Source organism: Glandiceps talaboti, chromosome 7 (assembly GCF_964340395.1).
Source record: "Glandiceps talaboti chromosome 7, keGlaTala1.1, whole genome shotgun sequence".
Taxonomy (NCBI): domain Eukaryota; kingdom Metazoa; phylum Hemichordata; class Enteropneusta; family Spengelidae; genus Glandiceps; species Glandiceps talaboti.
In genome coordinates, this window is record NC_135555.1 from 13863762 (window position 1) to 13889245 (window position 25484).

The 25484-nt window shown below is 37.1% G+C and overlaps 1 protein-coding gene across 3 annotated transcripts in view; it reads left to right on the forward strand.

Annotated features, from left to right (window-relative positions):
* The window catches only part of LOC144437183 (FH1/FH2 domain-containing protein 3-like), a 104099-nt gene that overhangs the window by 72104 nt on the left and 6511 nt on the right, over positions 1–25484 (forward strand). For 2 of the 3 annotated variants that reach the window (XM_078126066.1, XM_078126067.1), the window contains 24 exons: positions 515–592; positions 1291–1344; positions 2778–3380; positions 4617–4745; positions 5515–5556; positions 6368–6430; positions 6984–7064; positions 7197–7256; positions 8451–8510; positions 9473–9556; positions 10965–11036; positions 12649–12687; positions 14366–14425; positions 14566–14622; positions 15208–16377; positions 16743–16802; positions 18344–18385; positions 19565–19621; positions 19910–20071; positions 20293–21317; positions 22816–22968; positions 23411–23593; positions 24117–24236; positions 24630–24791. In XM_078126066.1, the coding sequence (XP_077982192.1) occupies positions 515–592; positions 1291–1344; positions 2778–3380; positions 4617–4745; positions 5515–5556; positions 6368–6430; positions 6984–7064; positions 7197–7256; positions 8451–8510; positions 9473–9556; positions 10965–11036; positions 12649–12687; positions 14366–14425; positions 14566–14622; positions 15208–16377; positions 16743–16802; positions 18344–18385; positions 19565–19621; positions 19910–20071; positions 20293–21317; positions 22816–22968; positions 23411–23593; positions 24117–24236; positions 24630–24791 (4616 nt within the window). The remainder of the gene's footprint in view (positions 1–514; positions 593–1290; positions 1345–2777; positions 3381–4616; positions 4746–5514; positions 5557–6367; positions 6431–6983; positions 7065–7196; positions 7257–8450; positions 8511–9472; positions 9557–10964; positions 11037–12648; positions 12688–14365; positions 14426–14565; positions 14623–15207; positions 16378–16742; positions 16803–18343; positions 18386–19564; positions 19622–19909; positions 20072–20292; positions 21318–22815; positions 22969–23410; positions 23594–24116; positions 24237–24629; positions 24792–25484) is intronic. The other variant, XM_078126068.1, reaches the window with a different exon arrangement.

The window sequence follows — 25484 nt, forward strand, 5'->3', positions numbered from 1 at the left end:
CAGCTGCAACTTGACATTTTCAGTAAAAATGAATTGACAATGGCAATAATGTATGCAGATGATGAACTTACGTTGACAAGCATGTACCTGGGATGGAGTACATTGGCAATTGTTGGTACTGAATGACAAGCATGCATCCTGGATGAAATGCATTGGCACCAGCATTTCTCAGAGCATGTTATACATTAGGGTTTATGTCGCAGTAATGTCAGTGACACAGTGAGTGGTTATGAAACTTTAATACTGATCAAAACTTGCTTAAGATATGACAGCACGGCTTAGGAATTGGTGAAATGTATATTACTTACATGATTTAAACCAATCTAATGCCAAGAACCTAAAGTAGTTGTCATTTGCATACCTTGCAGGGCATTTAACTTGTATGCGCTATCTCTAAGTTGAAATTGTATAGCAAAACTAATGGATCAACATGTCTTTATGTACTCAGCATTCAACTTGTCCTACTGTTGTCATAGCAATTTTTTAAGTTTTCTCTCTTGTGTTGTTTATTAAGCTGATGAGGGAGATGATATTGTATCAAGTTATTCTGAAGGTGATGAATACAGTGTCCCTGTACAACAACAAGATGATGGTTGGTATCAGTTGAACATTAAGCATGTTGTTGTGGTCTTACAATATGAAATATCTCTGTAGCAAGGCTAATGTGTTCTTGGGAAATGCAAGGACATGTCTGTGCAAAATTTAACATGATTTTAGGGCCATGTAGACAAACTAATATGTTAATATGGAATGTCTGTATGTGTTTACAGTAAACGTTCGTCATTTCAAGTCTAAATGTATACTATGTAGAGTTTTACCAAGTATGAGTAGTCTGTAACACTTTCTGAGAATTCGCTATATTACACTCGATATACCCTGTAGGTGTCTTCAAACTGTACTTACATGTTAGCCTGGAGAGTTAGCTATCAGGCTAGACAATGCTGGTTGTCCTGGAAACACTAGCCTGTGATAGTGAACACATCAATTCTCTGGGCTATTACATGTGAGCATGACTTCACATGCATACTTGTTTATGTCGACTGCCAAGAAAAGAGAGAAAAGTACCAATAATAATGTAATAGTAGTAAATACCTCAGTCACAAAGTAACTGTTCTACATTCTCTATGTAGTCACAGTGAAGTAAAACTTATCTAATCATAAACACCATGTTCATTATGCCATGTAGCTTGGTACTTAGCATGTGTAACTTTTACAGTTACATTGAAAGTGTTAGTCAAAAAGTTGATTCAGTGTTTCCTTTTCTTTTCTTGTGATGTTATGGGTTAATAGATACTACATATTGTGCTCCCAGGAAGAGGGCAAAACATGAGAGATTACATCGTGGTAGGTGATGTAATTTGATGGCTATCACTAAAGAGAGCATGACCATGTAAACAGCGTAATATAGTCATATGGATATACATCTACTTGTATCTTCATCTCTAATGAGCTATTGGTTACTTGAACGTGGAGAGCATGTCCATGTACACATTCTAATGTAGTTTAGCCATATCTTCATTGCATATTCAATCTCTGATGAACTGTTGGTTAGTTGACACATTAAATATATTACAGCATGAATGTTCATGTACATAATCATATGGATTCTACTGTTACAGTAGTTTTAGGGCATATCACAACATGTATGTTCACATTCTAATGAACGTTTTGAGTCGTCAATACAGAGAGAGCATGTCCATGTACACCTACACGATCTAATGTAATGGAGCCACACATCTGTATTGTATTCTCACTATAATTCATGATTGTATGTTCTTAGTGCCATGTGTCTGTATATGCGTGTATACACAGACTAATGCATTCTTTTGTCTATATGCCTGCACACGCGCTTATGTACTAGTATTCTTTGGGTCATGTCTGCACATACAATATGTGCCTGTACACTGTTTCTTTGGGCCATGCATCTGTATGTCTATACACACTCTAATGTAGTTTTAGGGTTATGTGCCTGTATATTTCTGTACACAGCTGTGTGTATTCTTTTGGTCGCATCTCTATATGCCTGTATACACTCTCATGTATTCTTTAAGGCCATGTCTCTATGCATACAAATGCATTCATAGGGTCATGCTTGTATATCACTATATGGATGAATGCACACTCTAATGTATTCTTCGGACCATGTCTGGATATAAATGTATTCTCAATGCCATATATGTCTAAATACAAAATAATGTTATATGGCCATGTCTGTATATGCCTATGGATACACACTCAATTGTATTTTTTAGGGATGTACGTGTTTGGATACACACACACTAATGTTTCCTTGGGGCTATGGAGTCTAAATTAATATAATCTAATGTGTTCTTTGGGAATGTTAGCATAATCCAATCTGATTAAAATCCGATGTGGCACACGTGGGAAGGTGGCGATCACTCTGAACAAAAACAAACATCACAAAACGATGGAAATAGAGGTAAATAAAGCATTCAGCCGCTTTCACCACATCGGATTTTAATCAGATTGCATATTATCGGTTTTAAATCTGACATAGATTTAGGGCCATGTATGTTCTGCCTATAGTATACATAAGCTGACATGCATGTATGGAATGACTGTACATGTCTTTACACTATGAAAGTAATGCATTCCAAGGGCCATGTGTGTACATGCCTATATAACATGAGCATGATTAGGTGTAACATATAATGGGGAATTTAACAGTTTGTCCCACATATGATAATATAACTTTAAGGTATAACATTGTTGGACAACATCAGCATACTAAGTGTCTTTTTCAACAACTTTTCAAGGAGACATGGGAAGACAAGAGTCTAATTATCAAGTGCCAAATCATCTAGTGCCAAATCATCAAGTGTCAAATCATCTAGTGTCAGATGAACAAGGGTCAAATCTTCTAGTGTCAGATGAACAAGGGTCAAATCTTCTAGTGTCAGATCAAGAAGGGTCATATCATCTAGTGTCAGATGAACAAGGGTTAAATCATCAAGGGCCAAATTGGCAGCATTCAAACCATCAAAGGCCAAATCGACAAAGGTCAAATCATCAAGGGTCAAATCAGCAAAGGTCAAATCGGCAAGGGTCAAATCGACAAAAGTCAAATCGACAAGGATCAAAGCATCAAAGGTCAAATCGGCAAGTGTCAAATCAACAAGAGTCAAATCATCAAAGGTCAAATCAAGGGTCAAATCAAGGGTCAAATAATCAAAGGTCAAATCTACAAAGTTCAAATCACCAAAGGTCACACCATCAAGTTTCAAATCAACAAGGGTCAAATCATCAAAGGTCACACCAACAAGTTTCAAATCAACAAGGGTCATATCATCAAGGGTCGAATCGACAACATAAACGGCAAAAAACTACTGCACAGAAATCCTCTACTGTGTATAATGAGAGTGAGTTAGCAAGTTACAAATTGTTGGCATCTGCACTTCATTGCATCATGATATAGTGCAGTGTAAAGCCTGGCAATGATGAATGCTATCAAGATGTAAATGCTTGGCAAACAGATGGAGTAATGTTGCTAATGGAAACTGTAATCGTAACACAATCATGTTAAAATTGTACACATAGCCGTGTCAATAATAATGAAAACTGGACATAATAACTGTATATGGATGGATACATTTTGCCTGGATAGTATGACATGAGATAGCTGCCTGATATTAAAGTTATCAGCTTATAAGTAGATAGAATGGATTTAAACAGAGCTTGTTCAAGTAATACTACTGTAATGAATTTGCCTCCCCTGACACTATTTAATGTAAGGTTAAAAGCACTGAAATATGTATTTCTGACTGCGTTGTCTATATTGGACATTGTGTAACAATGAAGTGCAATTACTATTCCTTGCTAAAAACTGTAATATTTTGAGTCACCAAGTTGTGACGATATTCAATAATATTAACTGAATGAATCCCCATATCCTTGTAAATGTTTTCTAATGTCAATCCTTTTTGTTCCATTAGTAACAGTAACACCTCATTATTTTAATCATATTATTTTATTCCAATTGTACAATCTCTTCCATGATGGCATTTGCATGTGTGTTATGTGCGATACAGGGTTCATATGCACTTGAAATTCCTTGAAAGTCCTGGAATTTCAAGCCACTCCTGGAAATTCCTTAAAAGTCCTGGAATTTCAAGCCACTCTTGGAAATTCCTTGAAAGTTCTGGAGTTTTAAACAAGTCCTGGACATTCCTTGACAGTCCATGGATTTTAAAACTGCTCCTGAAAACTCTTAAGAATCATGGAAACTTAAATTCGCCTTTTGAACTCTGGGAAAATCAATTAACATCATGTAATGTCAACCAGCTTGAGAATACTGCAATATCCCAGCTCCTCAGAAGTAAAGTTTCCATTTTGACAACTTGAATGGCAGTCTGTTGATGAGAAGAACTGCATTTTGAGTGAAATGCTTCTGGAAAGTGACATAATCTGACAACAAAAGCTCATTGAAAATGACTAAAAAAAATTCATAGAAATCCGGAAATTTGAAGTTGAAATTGAAAACTCATAGAAAATGACTTGAAATTCAGGAAATTTGAAGTGACTTTTAAGTGTATGAACCCTGATAGTTTATTTTACCTAATATTTCTATGTCTTTGCTGTGTCTTAATGAACCCAAGGTCCTACCAAACCAACACCATCAAAACAACCTCTTTCACCACCAACACCACTTCCACAACAACAACAGTCACCTCCACCAAGCTATTATACCTGGATTGACCAGGACTATCTATCCGAGTCCAGTGATAGTAAGTCTCAAACTCCTGCTAATACCTTTCCAATTCTTTCTTCTTGTGTTTTATTAATGCTTCTTTTGTGTTCCCTTATCTGTTGCCCTTATCTCTATTCATAACTACAAATATGCTAGGTTAGGTAGGGCTATATAAGTTGCAGACTTCGCTTGAGTATGGAAAATGAACTTTGCATACACAGTGATCAGATGATCAACCTTGAACAGTCTCACAAATTCTCTGCACTCCATCTATTGGAATATTCAAAGAAGAAATGTCAACAGTCTTCACCTTTACTAGTGCTGCCCACATGCACCTGTACAAGAACAACTTGGTGTCATACTTACTTATTGTTATCATGTCAACAGAACAGAAACAGAAAGTCACTCTATGCACTTCTCTAGCTTAAACATCTTTCATTGTCAGTCTTAGACTCTACTGTATCAAGGTCACTCAACACTGAAACAGCATACCAACTCTAGCAGGGTTACATATAAGTTAGGATGTCAAAGTCATTACTCCAAGATGGTCCCCAAATACTGTCAATTTGCTTCATCTTTTCCTATATGGCTGACTGGTACAGCCCAACAGACACGCTAAATATCCCAGAGTTGTTGGGATCAAAACCCATGATCTCAACTTGTATAGCAGGAAGCCAGTCAGTATTGCTGTCTCATGTGATCATTACCAACCATTCCATAATGGAATGTCCAACTTTCCATTTGGGTTCTCCCATGCCGTGTAAGCACTTCCATGCCTTCAATGTTGGCGTGTTTCTTTCTTCCAGGCGATATGTCTCCAGAGAGAATAGAACCAATGGAGTTTGATGGTAACTATTATACATTTCCAGAAGCATGATTATGGGCCGTTGTAACTGAAACAATACAACTATGCTACACAATAACAATGTACATACCAGTAGTCGTCTAACCCCCAAAAAACGTATCTTCCTACAGGACTACTACCTTCAAATATCTCAATGGATTAACATAGCACGGTGCATATTATAGTCTCTCTTGCTAGACTAGCGACTGTATACATCTCACTAATTCTAAGATGCATGAAATGAACTTCGCTGTGATGAGGTGCCATAAATGCACCTATCATGGCGGTGCACATGGTACTTCTATTAGGCATGAGCAAAGCACCAAAGTCATGCCGCCAGACTAGGTGCATATATACTTGTATGATTACACTTAAAATCTTTCTTCATACAGGTCTGCAGGTATCCAAGCGATGTACTAGCTGTGCATGGTACATATAATGATTGCCCCATGCATATTATTAACCTTTCTTTTTGCAGGGCTACAACTTACAAGAATCCAGCCACATCAATCTCAATATACTAACAAAGCATGGTGCATACACATGTATACTATTGCACTTGAACCTGCCATTGTTCAGGGCTGAAGAAATTGTAGTCATAGACATCTCCATAAACTAACAATGCATCTTTCATAGGTACTGTACAATGTACCTCTTGACATTTCTTCCAACAGGACTGCAGGAATTGTAGCCATGCAGATCTCAATGGACTAATAATGCATGGTGCATAGAAGTAGTTAATAAGGAGATGAAGATCTATTTTAGTGTTATTTGTTTATTTATTTAACAATGTTGTTTATTTTTCTTCTTTGTAGAAGATGAAACTGATTTGATGGCAATGCTTGCCAAAGGGGATGCCAGTAGTCCTGCAACAAGAGGTAGGTACAACAGAATTATGTAGACAGTGAGATATGTACTGTTATTGTTCAACCCTTATCAGGCTTGTAAACTAGTGATAGCGTGGCATGTATCTTATGGACTAACCACTACCATGTCCTGACCAATACAAACATCAAAGTTGTTTTGAAATAAAACTTAGAGTTTTGGTCAAAAGTTTGCATCTTAGAAAGTGTTTGGCAAAATAGTCCAATATTTAATGGGGGGTTTTCATGGCCATGGATTTTTCTGAAGAAATAAACGTAATCGCCAGCAACCATGACAATGGCTAGAGCAACTGCAAACTGAGTTAAGATTCTCTAATAATGACAAAATGGAAGTAGTTACTATCAATGCAGTCTGTTTAGTTTCCTTGCCATTGGTGCTATTTCAATTCTGAAAATATAAACATCAGTATTGTGTAATCCCTAGCAACCATGAAAATGGCTATAGCAACTGCAAACTGAGATTTGCCTCTCTGATGATAGCAAAACAGAATTAGTTAATATTAATGCTATAAGTTGTGCTTCATTGCCACTATTTTTTCTATTTCAGAGGAACATCCCCCAAAGTACAGTGTCAGAAACAAATATTACAGAAGACATTCAGAACAACATCCTGGGCATGCTGAACAAGGTTGGTGTTAACGTTATCTTTGAAGTATGTAGCTCTTTGTGTTCTACTGTAATATGAATCAAGAATCAGTTTTTCATTGCTTTCTCAAAACATAGTTTCTCATCTTTCATCCTGCTCTCCTCACTTTCAAAGGTCCACGGCAACAAAGGCAGCAAAGTCTTTCTGATACTGATGATGATTATGATCCAGACAGTAAGTTTGTTTGTTACTTCATGAATTTAGCATGTGAGGAGACATGGTGTAGAGTCTTAGGAGAGGTGCTACAGGGAGACAGTGTTTTTGTTAAGGATGATAGGCAGGTAAAAATCTACCTGAGTTCCCTAAGTAGGGTTCCCACCAAAAGTATGGTAATGTGTGGATATTTATGCAAGTTTTACCTGCTTTCCCCGCATTGTAACTAGGGTTCCAAAACCTTACCAAAAACACTGAGGGATGTCTTTTATTACTTTGGTGATGAATGTTGGTTGTCAACTGTTCTGGTAGTGTAGTACTGACTCGGGTTAACCTGGTGTTGGTGGGTGGTCCAGCACCAGTACTAACTGTGCTTTTTCTATATTAACACACCAGAGAATATTCTGTGACTATGGTATTTACCTACACTACACTTGCACTGTATGGACACAATTCATGTTGCTATTACAGCAACCCTACACTGTCCCAGAGTTTTGTCAAGTTTGACTAATAACTTATACAGGCAAATTTGCCTGATACTTCTGACCAATTATGGAAAAAAATTGTGCCAGGTAGTTTCCAAGCATGTTGTAATAAAAAACTTACACAATATAAATATACTATGAACAGCATACATGTTTTGAACTACACTACACATTGTTGTAAGCACTCAGAGCTAAACAGCTTTGACAGTGGTTGTAACAGGTCTGTTGCATGAATTGGTCATTGCAATCATATGCATGTTGTTAGTATACTAACAGCAGATAGTCTAGTGATTGTGGTCTGTTGATTGAATGTAAATAACCCGGGTAGTCAGAATAGAAAGGTTTTATGGATAGTAAGGAAGTGGTGAAGTGGTAAAAAGGGAACTTTGGTTTAATGGTCAAATTGTTTTGACAAATAATTTCTGTGGTCAAGAAAGTATGTGTATATGAGAATGTAATTTTGTTTCTTCATGTATATGTGTACCAAGTTCAAGTATGTATCAGAGTGATTTCTGTGCTTTCAAGCTCAACTGGATATACTTCTTTGTTTACTAGTCTTTCATTTCTATCTTGCCTGATCATTTATCTTGTGTGATTACTAGTAAAGAGAGTGGAGAATGTGCGTAAATACTTTCTGCTGTCACTCATGTCTTTTTCTTCCACACGACCGTCTCTGGTCTTTATCACATGCTCATCTCTTCTTTATTCTTTGCTAACTTCTCTTTCAAAGCTGTAACAGTTAAACTGCGTCATATTCGTAGAAGATCACTTGAAGGGCTTTCACCTGACAGTGAGTATTTGGTCTCTGTCCTACCTGTGGTAAACACATCATGTCATGCTTCAAATACCTCTTCTCTTTACTTCACTCAATCTTCCAATTTCTGTTTTCCTGTGTCTTTCAATTTCAACGTGGGTCTCGAAATTGCAAGTTGGCAGTTGCTAATCTAAATATCTATACATAATCAATAATGATGTTATCAGTAATCTAATTTATGTAATATTATTAATTTGAGGCTAATAATCAGAAGTATAATTAGAAAGTGTCACAAGCTGTAGTATGTAGACTCCTGATAAGAAAGCACTTCAAATGGCCATCATATCTGGCAGCGGCAGCAATGTTAATGCAAGTTTATAATGTTATTATAATGCAAGTTTAGTTTATTACAAGCATGTTCGTAATCAAAAGTATTACTTTAGTTGCCATGAAAAAGTTTTTAACGATAATAAATACAAAAAAAATATGTTGCATCTCGTCCATATCATGAAATCTTTGCAAATGAAGTACGATCCCAGTTACCATTCTCTTGTACAAAGTGTTTTTTTAGCAGAGTGATTCAAGCAAACAGTGTAGTTATTCAAACGTCACCACAGTAGATTGTATGTATGAGTTTTGTACGTGACCATTTCTGTGAAAACTTGATTTCATTAAACTATTGCACATATAGAGACTGAACTCAAGTTTGTAGATCATTGACTAAACTTGATAAATTTATAATTCGAAAAAAAAATTGTATCACTTTCTTACAAAACGTTTGCCAAAATTTTGGTTGTTATATTTATTGATGGTGTTCAGTATTTGGGAGGTTAAGAAGCCATGTCGATGTACTTGTGAACAGTCAAAACGTTAGAAAACCTGCTGTCATTATTTTGTACTACTGCATGCCGAAGCAAACTGTGCCTGTAATGCTATCATTCATATCATTTCCTTGAATCTGCTTTCTTTCCTGCTACTTGCTATTCCTGGTATGCTAGGAAATAAGAGCATGAATGACATGAAAGAGTCCAAGGATGTTGACAAAGTATCTAGTAAGCGGCATAGTGGTAAAGATGCTGACCGTAAGTAAAAGACTGGCCAGTTGATGTGGTGCTAGAGGGCATTTCTATCATCTAGTGCATATTGTACAATCGTACATTTCCGCAAAACTTTCTCATGTTTTGTAGAGGTTGTTAGCTCCCAACAGGTAGAGCCTGGAGAGGGCTATAGGAATGATGCATGTCCATCTGTGTGTGTGTGTGTGTGTGTATGTCCCCTTGCACAACCTTATTTCTGATTGATTAGCTTACTTAGTTTAGATATTTTAATTAACAGAACAGTGATGTTGGGGTGGGGTCTGTGTTCAAATGTAGAAGACTTGTTTGAAATTTCGTATCCAATGTCAGGGAAACCACATGCCTACATCAGCACTCTATAAGAAATGAAGACTAATAGAATACCATTTATATGAGCATTGAGTGTATAAATCATGGTATCGACCGAGAAATCAAATGGTTGCCTGTTCTTTTTATGACATGCCTAGGTGGTAAAATTGTACTTCAGGTTACGAGAATTCATAAATGTGTGAATTGAGACATGTACATGTTTACAGTTTACGAGTTGCAGTACAGTGGAGTACAGGCTGTTGTGGAAATCAGATGTACATTATATGTTAACTAAATAATGGAAATGCCCGCATACAGCACCCTTTTTTTACTTACAAGATCTTCTTCGACCCACAACTTTGCACGCTGTCTTTCTTTCTTTTCTTTCTTCATCCATGCAGAGTTGTGATCACTTTCAGTGTTCCAAATCTGACATAAATCATCATTTATGTCAGTCTTGAACTGGTCATAAAATGGATTATCTTCAACACATACTATTCTGTATATTCAAAAGCTGTGTATGTTTACAACACTTTGTGAAGTCAACAAAAGTATCATGAACACTGAGCGGACCACACAATATTTATAAGCGTGGCCCGATTCGTGTGTGTGTTTCTCATGATCCTATAGACCATGTTATTCTTGAATCTGACCAAAGCGTTAAAATAAAACAAATAACTCTCTAGAGACAGATTTGGAAAATGGTATGTCATGGCAAGTAAGATGGTGACAACACAAATTAATGTTTGTTGCAGACATTTTGGACTTTTGATATATCAAATGTTGCTCAGTATATATCCGTCTTACTTAAGTTGCTTTTTATAAGCCATCTATACTTAAATGTTCCATCCTAAAATAAAAGCATCACTATGGCAACAAATACAGACACACACACTTTTTCCTTTCTTCTGTGTTTTCTTTGTTAACGAACCTACCAACTGACCATCGGACATGGTGGTATGATGAGAAACATACAAATAAATTGGGTCACCCTAAGTTAGTGTTCTTATGCACCTAGTGCACAACTTTATTTTCCTGTGTGTCACCCTTTCTGCACCTCTTTCTTTTGTTTTGTGTACTTCTTTGTTTGTCATCAATGATACAGGCCAGTCAGAATCCCAGAGTGATTCTGAATCTGAAAGTGGGTCCATTGAGGCCATAGATGATGACAGTGAAGGTGAGATGATTACTAAGCCTGATTTCAATGTCAGCACGCAAATGTGGAAGTTTTTAAATTTATTTCGAAATACTAAACGTATGTGGGAATTCTGAGTATGTATTTACACTACATCGTTTTATTGGGTAATGTCAATGTATAACGGGAACTGACTATATATGATTATGAATAATAGACCATGCCAAAATGCATGTATATGTGATAGTCATCATCTATACAAAGTAGACTGTACAGTGTTGCAACATGCATGAGTGGTGATGAACAAGAATTACCAACATGTATTTATGGGTTGTGATCATGAAAATAAACCATCTCAACATGCATGTATAGATACAGGTTGTCTACGAATAATATACCTCTCAAACACGCATGTGTATGGCGTGGTCAATAAAAGAATGTACCAAACAACATGCTTGTCTATGTATTTGCATTGGTAATACTAGTATCAGAAAAAAAAATGCTAGGAAACCAGCATGTTACATGCAGTAATAAAAAAATTGTATAGACTGATATCGTAATCATCTATCATGAATAGACTCTGATCATGCATGTATATATGCATCATGTATCAGATATTGACTGAACTATTAAACATGAATGTATATAGCCATCTCTAAAATACGGTGTACCAATATTGATTGCCTATGAAATGTACGGACATCTTGTATCATGCCAGCGGTGGTATATTGTCTATTCACATGCAGATATACTAGTCATCTACTATGAATAGATGATACCAGCCCTCCAGGCATGATGCAAGAGATCCTCTATAGATTGTACCAAGCTGCACAATAGTCCTCTATTCAAATCACATGCATGAACACACTGTGGTCATCTATTGTGAATAGATGATACCACCTAGCATGTATGTATACACAGGATCATCTATAACAAATAGATTGTACCAAGTTACATGGTTGCACCTTGGTTATGTCGGTACATATCTATCATATACATTACACCACATCAACATGCATGTGTATAGAAAGAAATCTATCACAAATAGACCCCACCAACATGCATGTATAGTCACTTGTTATCTACCAAGAAAGAACATACCAATATGCCTCCATATGATAATAATAATAATAATAACGATAAATTGGTCAACCTAACCACAAATTTAAGGTCAGAGGTCAATCTAACCAAAAATTCGTGAGTATATGTTAATATGTATTACATTATATTATATATATATCACTAAAGACATCTATGATAAAACATTAACAGAAAACTTAAAAAAAACATAAGAATCCAACACTTTTGAAAAATGAGATAAGTAAAAGTAGAATAAAATGAATTAGAATTCTTAAAATATGTAAAGAAATAATCACTAAGTCACATGATAGGGGATAAATACTAAACAGCAAAAGTAAACAATAACAAACAATGTAAAGATTAGATTTTTAATGTCATGTGTATATACATAGTGGTCGGTTATTCTGGTCAAATTAATCCTGACTGGCTTGCATGCATGTATGTATATATACTATGGTCAGTTATCAGAAACAGGCTGTTGCAAACATGCATGCTCTGAGGTCATGAGTGTTAGGTCAAAGTTTGAGCTTGGGACATATTTGGTAATATCATCATTTTCAACCTGTATCAACAGATAAGGAGAGTCTGACAGACCACAACGCGAATGTACCTCGTAAGTACAGACTTGATGGACAGTTATTTAGCATGGTGTGTCTTAAACATGGAATGGCTAGTATAGCTGGTACATGTCAGTCATTCTGACATGGAATGGCCAGTATAGCTGGTACATGTCATGTCATTCTAACATGGAGTGACCAGTATAGCTGGTACATGTCAGTCATTCTAACATGGAATGGCCAGTATAGCTGGTACATGTCAGTCATTCTAACATGTAGTGGCCAGTATAGCTGGTACATGTCAGTCATTCTAACATGGAGTGGCCAGTATAGCTGGTACATGTCAGTCATTCTAACATGGAGTGGCCAGTATAGCTGGTACATGTCAGTCATTCTAACATGGAATGTCCAGTGTACATGTACATGACTGGTTCATGTCAGTCATTCTAACATGTAGTGGCCAGTATAGCTGGTACATGTCAGTCATTCTAACATTGAATGGCCAGTATAGCTGGTACATGTCAGTCAGTCATCTAAACTCTGTAAAATACAGTGTGTGTGTGTGTGTGTCCAGTGTTATATGTATATCTTGAGTTATAACAGAGTATAAGAATGGCTTAAGTTCATAGACATCTTATAACATGCATACATCATACAATGTGTTACAGTATACTAGTATTACATCTACTATTTGTTGTGTCAATGGATTGTTTTCTCATGTGCTGTACGTCATAGAGCTGTCATTGCATTGTTTGTACAATCACAGACAAGTATCTTCTTAATTGTCTGTGGTACAATGTCATGTACTTGCTACGCCGCATATAACTCATCAGCTGGCAGACTAGTTTTACATTTTAGTCAACTTATTCTTTCCATGCCCTAACATTCTACATATTTCATGACCCATGTCATCATTTGGATGACTGAAAATTCACACACAAAAAATTGACTCTGATCAGTAGTTTGGCTTTACAGGTGACATTCCTGTAGGTGTATAATGAGACTGAGGCTAAAGTTAATGATGACATTTGACCTTACTACTTACACTGCAGTGTAGGTCAAACTTATGGAATAAAGTCAAGTAACAGTCACAAGGCCCCATACAGTAATTACTGTTCACCACACCTCCATCTAGTGGTGAACAGTAATTATCCTCAGTTTGTCCTGAGCAAGGCAACAATCATGTTGCTGAAACATAGACATGAAGAAAAAGTTACCTGGTTGTATATCAACGAATATATTAGGTACTCACTATGTAGAATACACAGTTGAGCTTATCATAAGTTCACAGTTCTTAAACAAACATGTTTAGGAGCCTTGCTACGAAATAGGTTTCATATTTGCATTGACCATGTAGCATGATTTCATACGTATTATCAGCTATTACTAATTGCTCTTCATTGCTTTACTTTACTTTACATTTGGTGACTTGTATAACTTTGTGTCAACATCATGAATATGCTACCGTATCGTCTGCAAATCAGCAGAGCCAGTCAGCATGGTCAAAAAGATTACAGGTACATGTTGCTATATGTGTCAGTGCTTAATATAAGCTTTATCACCAGTCACAGCACTTTGCTTCTGTCTTTTCTACACTTCTATGAACTTATTTCTTTGTTTAGCTTCACTGTTCTTTCTTTCCTTCCTTCCTTCCTTCTCTGTGTGATTTGTTGTGTTGTTCCGTGTGGTGCCGTGCTGTTCTTCTATTGTTCCATCCATGTTTCTCATTTGAAGATGATGTAGATGAGCACTCTTTCACTGACAACTCACAAGATGCACTCTCTTCAGATGATGGTAACTTCTTTCTATTTTTCTGTATCCTATATTTTCGACATGCATGATAGACATGCATGCCTTTTTTTTTCAAAGCGGGGGAGCTATTCAAATCTTTCTTCCTTTTTCTAATGGTGTTTCACATCATATTCTTTCTCAAGTTCATTTTGGAGAAAACCAGTTCCACCAAGACAAACACAGCAGAGGACACCAGTCAGGTAGTTCTATAAAAGGGCATGACATTTTGTTTGCTGTGTTTGGAGTGTCCACGTCTTATTTCACTTTGTCATAGTCATGCACTTGACATTTTCCAACCATCTATCATATCACAATGGGTAACCATTGTTTCTTTCTCACCCTTTCAAAGAATTCTGAACATTTCAAATGTCTAACTTGCACCCACATGTATCAGTACTATCACAGATTTCAATTTCACTAACACATGATTTCATTGAGTTCAGGCAAGATGTACTCAAGTTGTCTTCAATCCTTTTGTGATACTAATGCAGTGATTCAAGTCACTTTACAAGGCTTCACTGCTTGTAACATCTAGTACCTTTATAGTTTTCACTTCCAAAATCAGTCCACCATGAACTGTAGCTTGAAGGTTCACACATCACAATCTTCTCTCTCTCTCTCTCTCTCTCTCTCTCTCTCTCTCTCTCTCTCTCTCTCTCTCTCTCTCTCTCTCTCTCTCTCTCTCTCTCTCTCTCTCTCTCTCTCTCTCTCTCTCTCTCTCTCTCTCTCTCTCTCTCTCTCTCTCTCTCTCTCTCTTTGAAATCTTGTCTCCATTTGTTGTAAAGCAAAAGACGACAGCCTGGTTAAGAACAAAGGCGTCTTGCAAGATATTTGGTCTCCGTCGGCAACAGCCGTACAGTATCCAGAAGATTGGCCAGAGGATTCCTTTGACATGCAGTTGAAGTTGCAACAGAAGCAACATCAACAGATCATGGATGAAAACAAAGACTTGAAACAGAAAATGAAACTCCTGCAGGCTGCACAAAGTGAAAATTTACAGTTGGTACCTCAGCACATATTGGAGGCGTTACCAGAGGATCAGTTAAAGTTAGTACCAAAGGAAGTTTTGACATCTATACCGAAGGAACGACTGCAGTCTCTTACTCTGGAACAGTTAGAATATTTACAGTCATTGCCAAAAGATGCACTAGAAGCTATACCAAAGAAAGGCAGTACCAGTACACCATCTAAGCCGGAAGCACAGATTCCGGCTGATATTCTGTTCCAGCTTCCACCTCACATCATTGCCAAACTGCCTACTCAGATCAAGAACAAGATCCCAGCTGATGTACTATCTCAACTTCCGCCAATGTCTGTGTTAGAAATGCAGGAGCAGTTCCAACCGGGGTATGTGTGGACCACAAGTAGTTCTGAGCCTGAAACTATGCTGAAAACCCCACAACAGGGTCCAGTAATCCGTGCAAAATACATCTCAGATGACAGAAGTCCTAAGTATTACAGCCCACTCCCGCCCACCCCACCCACTTCACGTCAGTTAGCACCACTACCAGAGACACCAGACCTTTCAGCCGCAGAGAGTGAAGCTAGCGAGTCAGTACCAAGGAGTGAAGCTGGTGAGTACATGCCAAGGGGTGAAGCTAGCGAATACATGCCAAGGGGTGAAGCTAGTGAATACATGCCAAGGGGTGAAGCTAGCGAGTACATGCCAAGGGGTGAAGCTAGCGAGTACATGCCAAGGCAGACAGCATACATGGGTCCAGGTTTTATGCCATCTGGGATGTTTGCTACTTCTGAAGGAGCATCTAGCCCCCAGGATCTACCCATACCGACCCAGAATATGGCTGTGCCTGAAATCATTGTAGTGAACAAACCAGGTAGGAAGATCGTTCCCACCACTGTACCCGATGAAAATGATGCTGAGAACAAACAAAGAACAGCCAACCTGCTACAGAGTCTACCACTGCTTCCAGATACACCAGCTCTTCTCTTGCAAGGTACATGTGCATGTTTAGCTAGATGTAGCATGACCATGTTAACTTGTTCTCATCAGTTCAATGAAATCAACACTGTTTAGTGTTACTCTCCTGAGGGAAACCTCGCAAACATTTACTCTTTGATATTGACACTCTGTCACCCATAATCTGGCATATATTACTCTGTCTTTTCAGTTACCATTTTGACAGTCTTTCATTGAAACTTATGCAGATATTACTGGATAACGTGATGATATATCAGTACTATATTTCAGCCAAGCTGTACTCTTTGTCTATGGCTTCAATACTTCAATGTTTATTGTGATAATTATTTCTTTTATTCCTCCATTGAATACTTTGCCCTCCTTTGCATCAACTTTGTGTAGATCCAGAATTGATGCAGCTACCTCGTCCTACTTTGGAAACTTTACTCTATCTCTACAAAGGTACATTGTACTTCTATGTATGCATTGAGAGTCTTGTACTAACTCAATGTTTGATGTAGATATAGAGACCAGCTCATACTCACTAACTCAGAGTTTGATGTAGAGAGACCTCATGCCGAATAACTCGGTGTTTGATGTAGATATATAGATCTCATACTCACTAACTCAGTGTTTGATGTAGATATAGAGACCTCATACTCACTAACTCAGTGTTTGATGTAGATATAGAGACCTCATACTCACTGACTCAGTGTTTGATGTAGAGAGACCTCGTACTCACTAACTCAGTGTTTGATGTAGATATAGAGACCCCATACTCACTAACTCAGTGTTTGATGTAGAGATCTCATACTCACTAACTCAGTGTTTGATGTAGATATAGAGACCTCGTACTCACTGACTCAGTGTTTGATATAGAGACCTCATACTCACTAACTCAGTGTTTGATGTAGATACATGTATAGAGACCTCATACTCACTAACTCAGTGTTTGATGTAGATATAGAGATCTCATACTCACTAACTCAGTGTTTGATGTAGATATAGAGACCTCATACTCACTAACTCAGTGTTTGATGTAGATATAGAGACCTCATACTCACTAACTCAGTGTTTGATGTAGATAAAGAGACCACATACTCACTGACTCGGTGTTTGATGTAGAGAGACCTCATACTCACTAACTCAGTGTTTGATGTAGATATAGAGACCACATACTCACTGACTGATTCAGTGCTTGATGTAGATATAGAGACCTTGTACTGACTGACTCGGTCTTTGATGTAAATAAAGACCTAATACTTAGATTTCTTAGTAGAGGTTAAAGAACAATCTTCTGATAATTATTTTGAATATTTTGCTTTAGATAATATTGTTGGATGTTGAATTGCAAATAATACATTAATATAATTATAATAATGTTGGTTTTAATATTATTGCCCTTTCCTACCCTGTGCTCAAATCTACAGTAACATTCAGTCGTTAGTAATCTAGATTGTACCTTTACTAATGATTTCAATAAAACAAATTGTACATTGACAATTTTCACATACCAAAGTGCTGTACTAAATGAATACTTTAATCCTAACACAGTTAATATTTATAACCATGTTTATGCAGCTTGATTTTGTGATTGTTATTCATACACGCAACTATGCTCATGACTTGTTGAATGTCATGTACTATCTCACTCACTACTGTATGGGGCCTTGTGACTGTTACTTAACATCTTACACACCTCTGTATATGCGGTTTATGGTTGTCATGGCTATACCTGGAAGGATTTCCATGGTTACTTATACTGGTTCTTTGGAACCTTAGCATGTCCTTGCAGCATACTGTGGCATGTCCTGATGGGAGGGGTCTGAGGTGTTGGCACATGGTGTACTTGTAGACCTCTGGGCAGTGTTTTAGTAGTGTTAACTTTAGCCAAGGAATGGCTTGGCAGATTGCTTAGTTTGCGAAGTTTGTGATTTAACCCTTATTTTATGTGAGATCAGTAGTCTTACTTTATATGTATGTGTTCCAATTTCTGGAAATAGAGTACATGATGAAAGACGAGGATACATCATCAGAATCAGAAGGTAGGTTGCTGGTCAGACAAATGGTCAGGGTCGGGACACTACATCCTGTATCCTGTATGCGATATGACAAACTGTGTAGAAAATATGCACATATAGTAATACACTCATCTATGGTATGTTTGTAATATGAAAACATAATGTGTGGTTATATCCATGTTATATGGTGGATATACTGGTAAACAGATAACAGTATGTTAGTTGAGAATTGTGTGTTGAATGGAAGTGGCATTAAGCTTGATCCTTTCATCACTGATTTGTGCAAGTGCTAAGACACACTTCATCTATATAGTCATACATGTGAAATGGAAACGAGAATAAAACATACATGTATATATCCATCTATTGCATGTGACTTATATAACATATATACACTTAGTATACTCTCTACACCTATCTGTGCAACAGGCATTGTTGTAGACCGTAGATAACATCTATGCGATGGATCCGGATCTGGACAATAATTCATTGCTTCATAAGGATAATCATACTGGGTCAATACATATAACTAATGGATGGTGTATATGTAATGTAACATAGAAGTCTTAGGAATAGTGCACACCTATTCTGTAGTGCATTGTAATATGTACTAAACTAACATATAGACATTTTCTACACCAACCCATGTTTCACGAATTATACAACATTTGACATAGTATGTTGAACTTTAATGAATTACAAACTATTCATGTACACACAGTATTGACCTATCCATGCATCCATCCATCCATCCATACAAGTATTATTGTAGGACATCTACACTATAATATGTCTAGAATACTGGTAATCCTTTACAGCTGAACTTGCACATTCTCCTAACAAGATACAGTATCTTATTGGAAAGTTCATGACACCAATTTCAAGATTCATCTATGTTTACCACTGTACACTATCTATTTCTTCCCATTGAAAATTGTCGAAAATAGTTATAAAAAGATTTGACTTTGTCCACTTGTGTATCTATATGCACTGGCTTACCTCTTGTTACAAAAACAGGTGTATTTCACTCAAATCTGGCCTAGTCGGGATTACTTCTTACACCTCTATATTATTTTTCCAACTTCTCTTTCAACTTCTATTCTGTACACTTTGCACTATTCTACAAAATACTTGTACCCTTTGCCTCTTTTACTCTGTCTCCTTTCTTCTTTGCTCTGAGTGTGTTTGTTTCACTTTACTTAGAAGACCTAGAGGAAGAAGAACTCTCTGATATTCTTACTGATCTCATCTCCATGAAGAGTAAGTGTGTGTTCACTCTCAGCATGACTCTCTTTCTCTCTGTCTCTGTCTGGGCATGATTCTCTTTCAATGCTCTTTCTTGTGATATCTCTGGCACCCTACAGACATCAAACTACACTGCAGGGTTCTCCAAGAGGGGTTATTGATGGCATCGGTGTCCCTTCATCTGATGTCATGGCTCTAGTGTAACTATGTATACTTATAGTTACCCTTACATTGCAGGATTGTGTTCCAATCAGCGGTTCATTCATGTATACATCATTACATTTATTCCTTTTGTGTTTCCAGAGCTCAATCTTGGAAGATCTAGGAACAGAAACCGACCAGAAGTGCCTTTGGAGAAGGAAAAACCAACTGAAAATGGAAAAGAGAGTTCATCTTCATTTTCAAGTTCACCATCACCATCACTCAAATCATCTACATCCACTGCCTCTACTGAAAGTACAGAAGGTGAGAATACTTGTAAATGATCAGGTTAAACTGGCCCAGTCTGCAGCTAACAGACCAACACACACACAAAAAAAAGAGATTTTGTACATAAGAATTGTCTTTCTTATTGAGAAGTTGGTGTGTTTCAATTTCATTGTACACTAAAAAAATACATCATTCACTTTACATATGGTTAGTTGTACTTCAGTGCCATTAGCAGTGTTATTCTGTTTATGTTGTAGTATTTACAAGTCCAAGTCCAAGCAAAGACCCAAGGAGAAGACCCATTGTGGAAACGGGATTGGAATCACAGTTGGAAAAGCAGGAAAGTGAGCCAAGAAATGAGAGGAACGATCAGGGTCAAGTGTTGGCAAAGGACAAAAGGTGGATGTTAGAATTGATGGGTACTTCAAAGAAAAGTACTGAGGAAGAGCCAGGCAAGGAATCTAAAACTCTTCCTACCAGGAGAATATCTCAATGTCTGTCGTCTTCAGACTCTTTGGTAGATAGAATTGATCATTTACAGGCCAGTACTGGGCAAATTACAAGCTCAAATCAAGAGAATTTAGACAATACTGGGGCAGTGGTTGCTGCTCATGAAAGATTACAATCCACGTCAGATGGTAGTGGTGTCAAAGAACCTACTGGCCCCACAGGTGATAGGACAGGTGTTATTGAACATGCCAAAGAAGGACTGCATGGTAGCAGTACTGTAAAATCACCTACGAGTAGTGATACAGAGCAAGCTAAATCTGCTACCGCGTCACACCCAAAGAGAGAAGCTGATGAACGTTGGGATCAACTCATGGCCACAACAAACAGGGAACTTCGTATTAAAGATATGGACTTCACAGATCTTGATCCCTCAGACGATGAGGATATACTTGAACCTCAAATTACTACTGTAGATGCGGCAATGCAACATGGAGCTCCACCCCCTCCACCACTTCCAATGTTAGGAGGACCACCTCCACCCCCACCTTTGTTTGGCATTCCTCCTCCCCCACCTTTGCCTGGGGTAGGTGGGCCCCCGGCCCCGCCACCTCCCCCTCCATCATTCGGTGGCAAGCCATCATCTGGAACTCTTAGTAAAAAGTCCAAGAAAACTGTTAAATTATTTTGGAAGGAAGTAAGAAATAATACTGCCGCACTACCTGCCAAAGCTAAAATGAGTACAACAATATGGAATACATTAGACCCAGTGGACCTGGATACTACAAAGCTAGAACATTTATTTGAATCCAAAACTAAAGAAATTGCCCTCAAGGTGAGTTCATTTCCATCATTATATGTGATGAATATTGAAAAACCTATTACAAGAAGTGATGACTATGACTTGATTTGTGTATCATCATCAACTTGAACATAACGACTTTGCCATCCAAGACATATTACTGTCACTGTGGTGATATCACTTTCGATAAACTTAGATATAAATACACTATAATTGTGACATGGTGACACATACCTATCAATGGTCTTTGATATGACTGCATTTTATGTGAGTGAAAGTGTTTTATACTTTGGGTATTTGCATGAGTGCCTGTAGTGTTCTCTGTGGCTGTACTTCCATGAGCATAGCAAGTGAAAGAGCAGCAGAAAACTGAGATAAAGTGCAAATACCTCCGAGTACCAGTGTGTCCTCTAAGGATAGCCAAATTTTGTTGTGAGTCAAAATGAGAAAAACTGGGATTTCTTGTGAGTCACCACGTAGTAAGAGATAGGGGAACACTAGAAATTGTGTCTGTCTGTCAATGGCGCATCAAATTGGCTTAGAGAGCACACTACTGAGTACCCACACTGGCACACTTTCATCATTATAGCATTCTGTTATGTTTTTCAACTATTGCAACAAATAGTACTACTAGTACTACTATACATTCATGTGATGCATACAGGTATATGCAATAATGTTTTCAGAATGACACTGCTGTGCTAATACTAATAATAGTATGTGTGTACAGGATGCAAGTAATGACTAATACATTGAATATTAGCTAATCATTGTAAAATTATGTTTATTCATTGCTTACGTCAGGAGAGTTTTCAGGTAACACATTGCTGATGCTATGTCTTTGTTCAATGTATTTGAACCAAGTGTCATCCAGAATGTTATGTCTTTTACTGTTTTTTAAAAAAATTTAATTTTTTTTTTTGGAATGTTGTGTTGACTAGAATAGCTGAAATATGTTCTCCATGGCTTTTTTGTTTGGTTTGCTGTTGTTTAGTGGCATGTCCTTATTTATAATATGCTATGGTTTGGTACACACTTGTGCATTGTTAGCCCTTTATTTGCAGTGTAAACTTTTACTTCTTATTTTCAACTTTAATTTTACCCCCCCCCCCCCCCCCCCAACATGCGCCAATATATAATCTGAATTGCAGCTTGTATGGCCAACATTCTTCATCCTTTCTCAGCTTACCCCCTCCCCCATCCTCTCCACCACCACACCCCATGTTTCATTGGGATCGGTTGTTTGACTAAAATTGAAACACTGTTACAATGTACTCTTTTTTATAACACATACATAGGGGACATGTGAAAAGAGTTTGTTATAATGCAGTGTTCATTAAAGTGAACTACGTACTCTGTGGAAATATAACTTTATGGATGAAAGGGTGTTTGTTATAACCGAATGTTCACTATAACAAAGTTCATTATAAAGAGGTATACAGAGTAATTATCACTTCGCTATGTCCCCCTGTGTATAAACTGCCTAATAGTTTACAGGCAATAATGAAAAGCTGTTTTTTACTTAAAATAGAAAATGGAAGAGCAAAAGAAGGAGGTAATGGTGTTAGACACCAAGAGATCCAACGCTATCAATATTGGTATGACAGTCTTGCCTAACGTGAGGACGATTAAATCTGCTATCCTTAACATGGACAGTGTTGCTATGAACAAAGAGGCCATCGAGGTGAGTGAACTCTTGATGTGTGTTCAAGAAAATTTTCTCTGAACCAACTGAAATAGAAACTGATCCTAAAAATATATTAAAGCTCAATGTTTGCACCCTATCATATCAATGGAGTCACAACAGTGTTTTTGGAAATAACCGCTTCTATTGGAATGACACATCATCATGGGCTTGATATACAGAGTGATGTCTAACAATAACGAACCCAGTAAATGTAAGAGACACAAAATTTGAAATTTGATATGATTCTCTGTACCTGCAATAGCATTTTACCTCATGTTAGAGAGTCAAACAAGAAGAATAAGGTCAACTTATTCTCATGCATGCCTATAGTAATGCATGCCAAGGGAGTGGAGTGGAAATCATGGTGTCATGTCTTTGATACGGTGAAATTATTAAGTAATGTTATCATGTCTTACTATGTAATCATTTTATGTTACAGAAAATACTTACTATGTTACCCACAGAAGAAGAGAAGGCAAAAATAAATGATGCTATCACAGCAAATCCAGATGTGCCTCTAGGGACTGCAGAACGATTCCTTCTAATACTTAGTTCTATCACAGAGTTGAATGCAAGGCTTAACTTGTGGTTATTTAAACTTGACTACGAGAGTATGGAACAGGTATGTCTGACTAGACATAAAAGAGAGGTTGAAGGTTGAATGTCCCTTCGGACTAATTTCCATGAAAATCAAAGTTTTTCAATTCTTGCCAAATATTACATATGAAAGATTCTTCATGCTCCTTTTGAAATAATGAAAGACATGTTGGGGAGTCCACCATCTTTTTTACTACGAAATCTGCAATCTTTTATCATATGGCATTATTCAGCAGCCATTTTGGATTCAGCAGCCATTTTGGATTCTAGAATAGGTTAATTTGAATGTGATTTTGACCACTATTTCAAAATTTTGCATGGTGACACTTGGTTTATTGTCTTCATTTAAACTAAAAATGAATATTAAAATGACAGTAAAAGTTCAAGGATACAATTTCTAAGGTGCTTTCTTGTGTGATAAAACAAATACTGTGAATTCAGTTCTGTACTGTGTCCCAGTGGTTGTAATTTATGAGTTTCATAGATCAATACATGCATTATATACATGATCTGATGGCCTGCTAATGATTGCTGTATTATCTTTTTAGGAGGTAGCCGAGCCATTGATGGATCTAAAGAAAGGTATGGAAGATTTAAGAGATAACAAAACATTCAAGAGGATACTGTCAATCCTGCTGGCAATTGGTAACTTTCTAAATGATAAACAGGTAAGCTAGGTTTATTGTAGATTCTATCAAATTAAAATGATTTCGTGTGATACTATAGTTTCAGTGATGTTTATTTTGTGTTTATTTTAATCCTAATTTATCAGGGTCTGTAAAGAGAAACACTATTGTAGGATCGATTGATTGATTGGTTGGTTGGTTGATTGATTGATTGGTTGATTGATCGATTGGTGATTTGCTGACTGACTGATTGACTGCCTGCCAGCTTGCTTGCTTGATTGATTGATTGACTGATTGCCTGATTGATTGATTGACTGACTGATTGACTGACTAACTGACTGACTGATTGAGTGACTGACTGACTGACTGGCTGACTGATTCATTGATTGATTTGGTAAATGATTGATTGATTGATTGATTTTTCTTTTCTTGCAGTCCAAAGGCTTTCAGTTGGATTATCTGGCCAAGGTACCTGAAGTCAAAGACACTGTCAGAAAACAAAGTCTTCTTTATCATCTGTGTACCATGATGCAAGAAAAATTCCCAGAAAGTAGTGACTTGTACTCAGAGGTTGCCCCCATTACACGTTGTAGCAAGGTGAGTAAAACAGTATTTTTTTTTTTACAAAATATTAGTACTATGACTTATATTTTTAACAATATACCTTTATAGAATATTGGTTTTATCCAGTAAGTAATAATTCAACACATACATATCAGTCTATACGTCGTATTTCGATTACCGAGAATCTGGCCATTTTTGCAGGTCAACATCACAAGAGGGCACCAGATTTCTTGTCATGGCTGCTGATCGTATGGCAGCACATGAAGCCATGGATAAGATTTGTGTAACTGAACAGTGTGTTTTTATAAGAGCGTGGTTATGCATCATGTTTTGATCACTGGCAGTCGCTAATAGAACATAGTACAGTGGGAATATGGTACCTTCATGTTTGCTGTCTTTATGCTATAATACTCCACGAGTCTGACCCTCATGCACTTTCCACCAAAAAAACAGCTTGTGAATAATGCTCCTATTGGTCTCACAATGAAATTGTTGTCTTTCCTTTACCCAAATATGGTGTATTGATTTAATGAAGTAACCTATTATTGCATTAGGCCATCCATACTTAATTCTATGTTTCTCATCATAACACCTTAAAAATGATGAGTCGATCAGTCTGTTGGTCGGTCGGTCGGTTAAAAATAAAAATGAAAATAGTAAAAAAAGTGTATGATACTTTAAATTCATAATCATACAGTCTATTAAATGACATAGAAATAATATTTA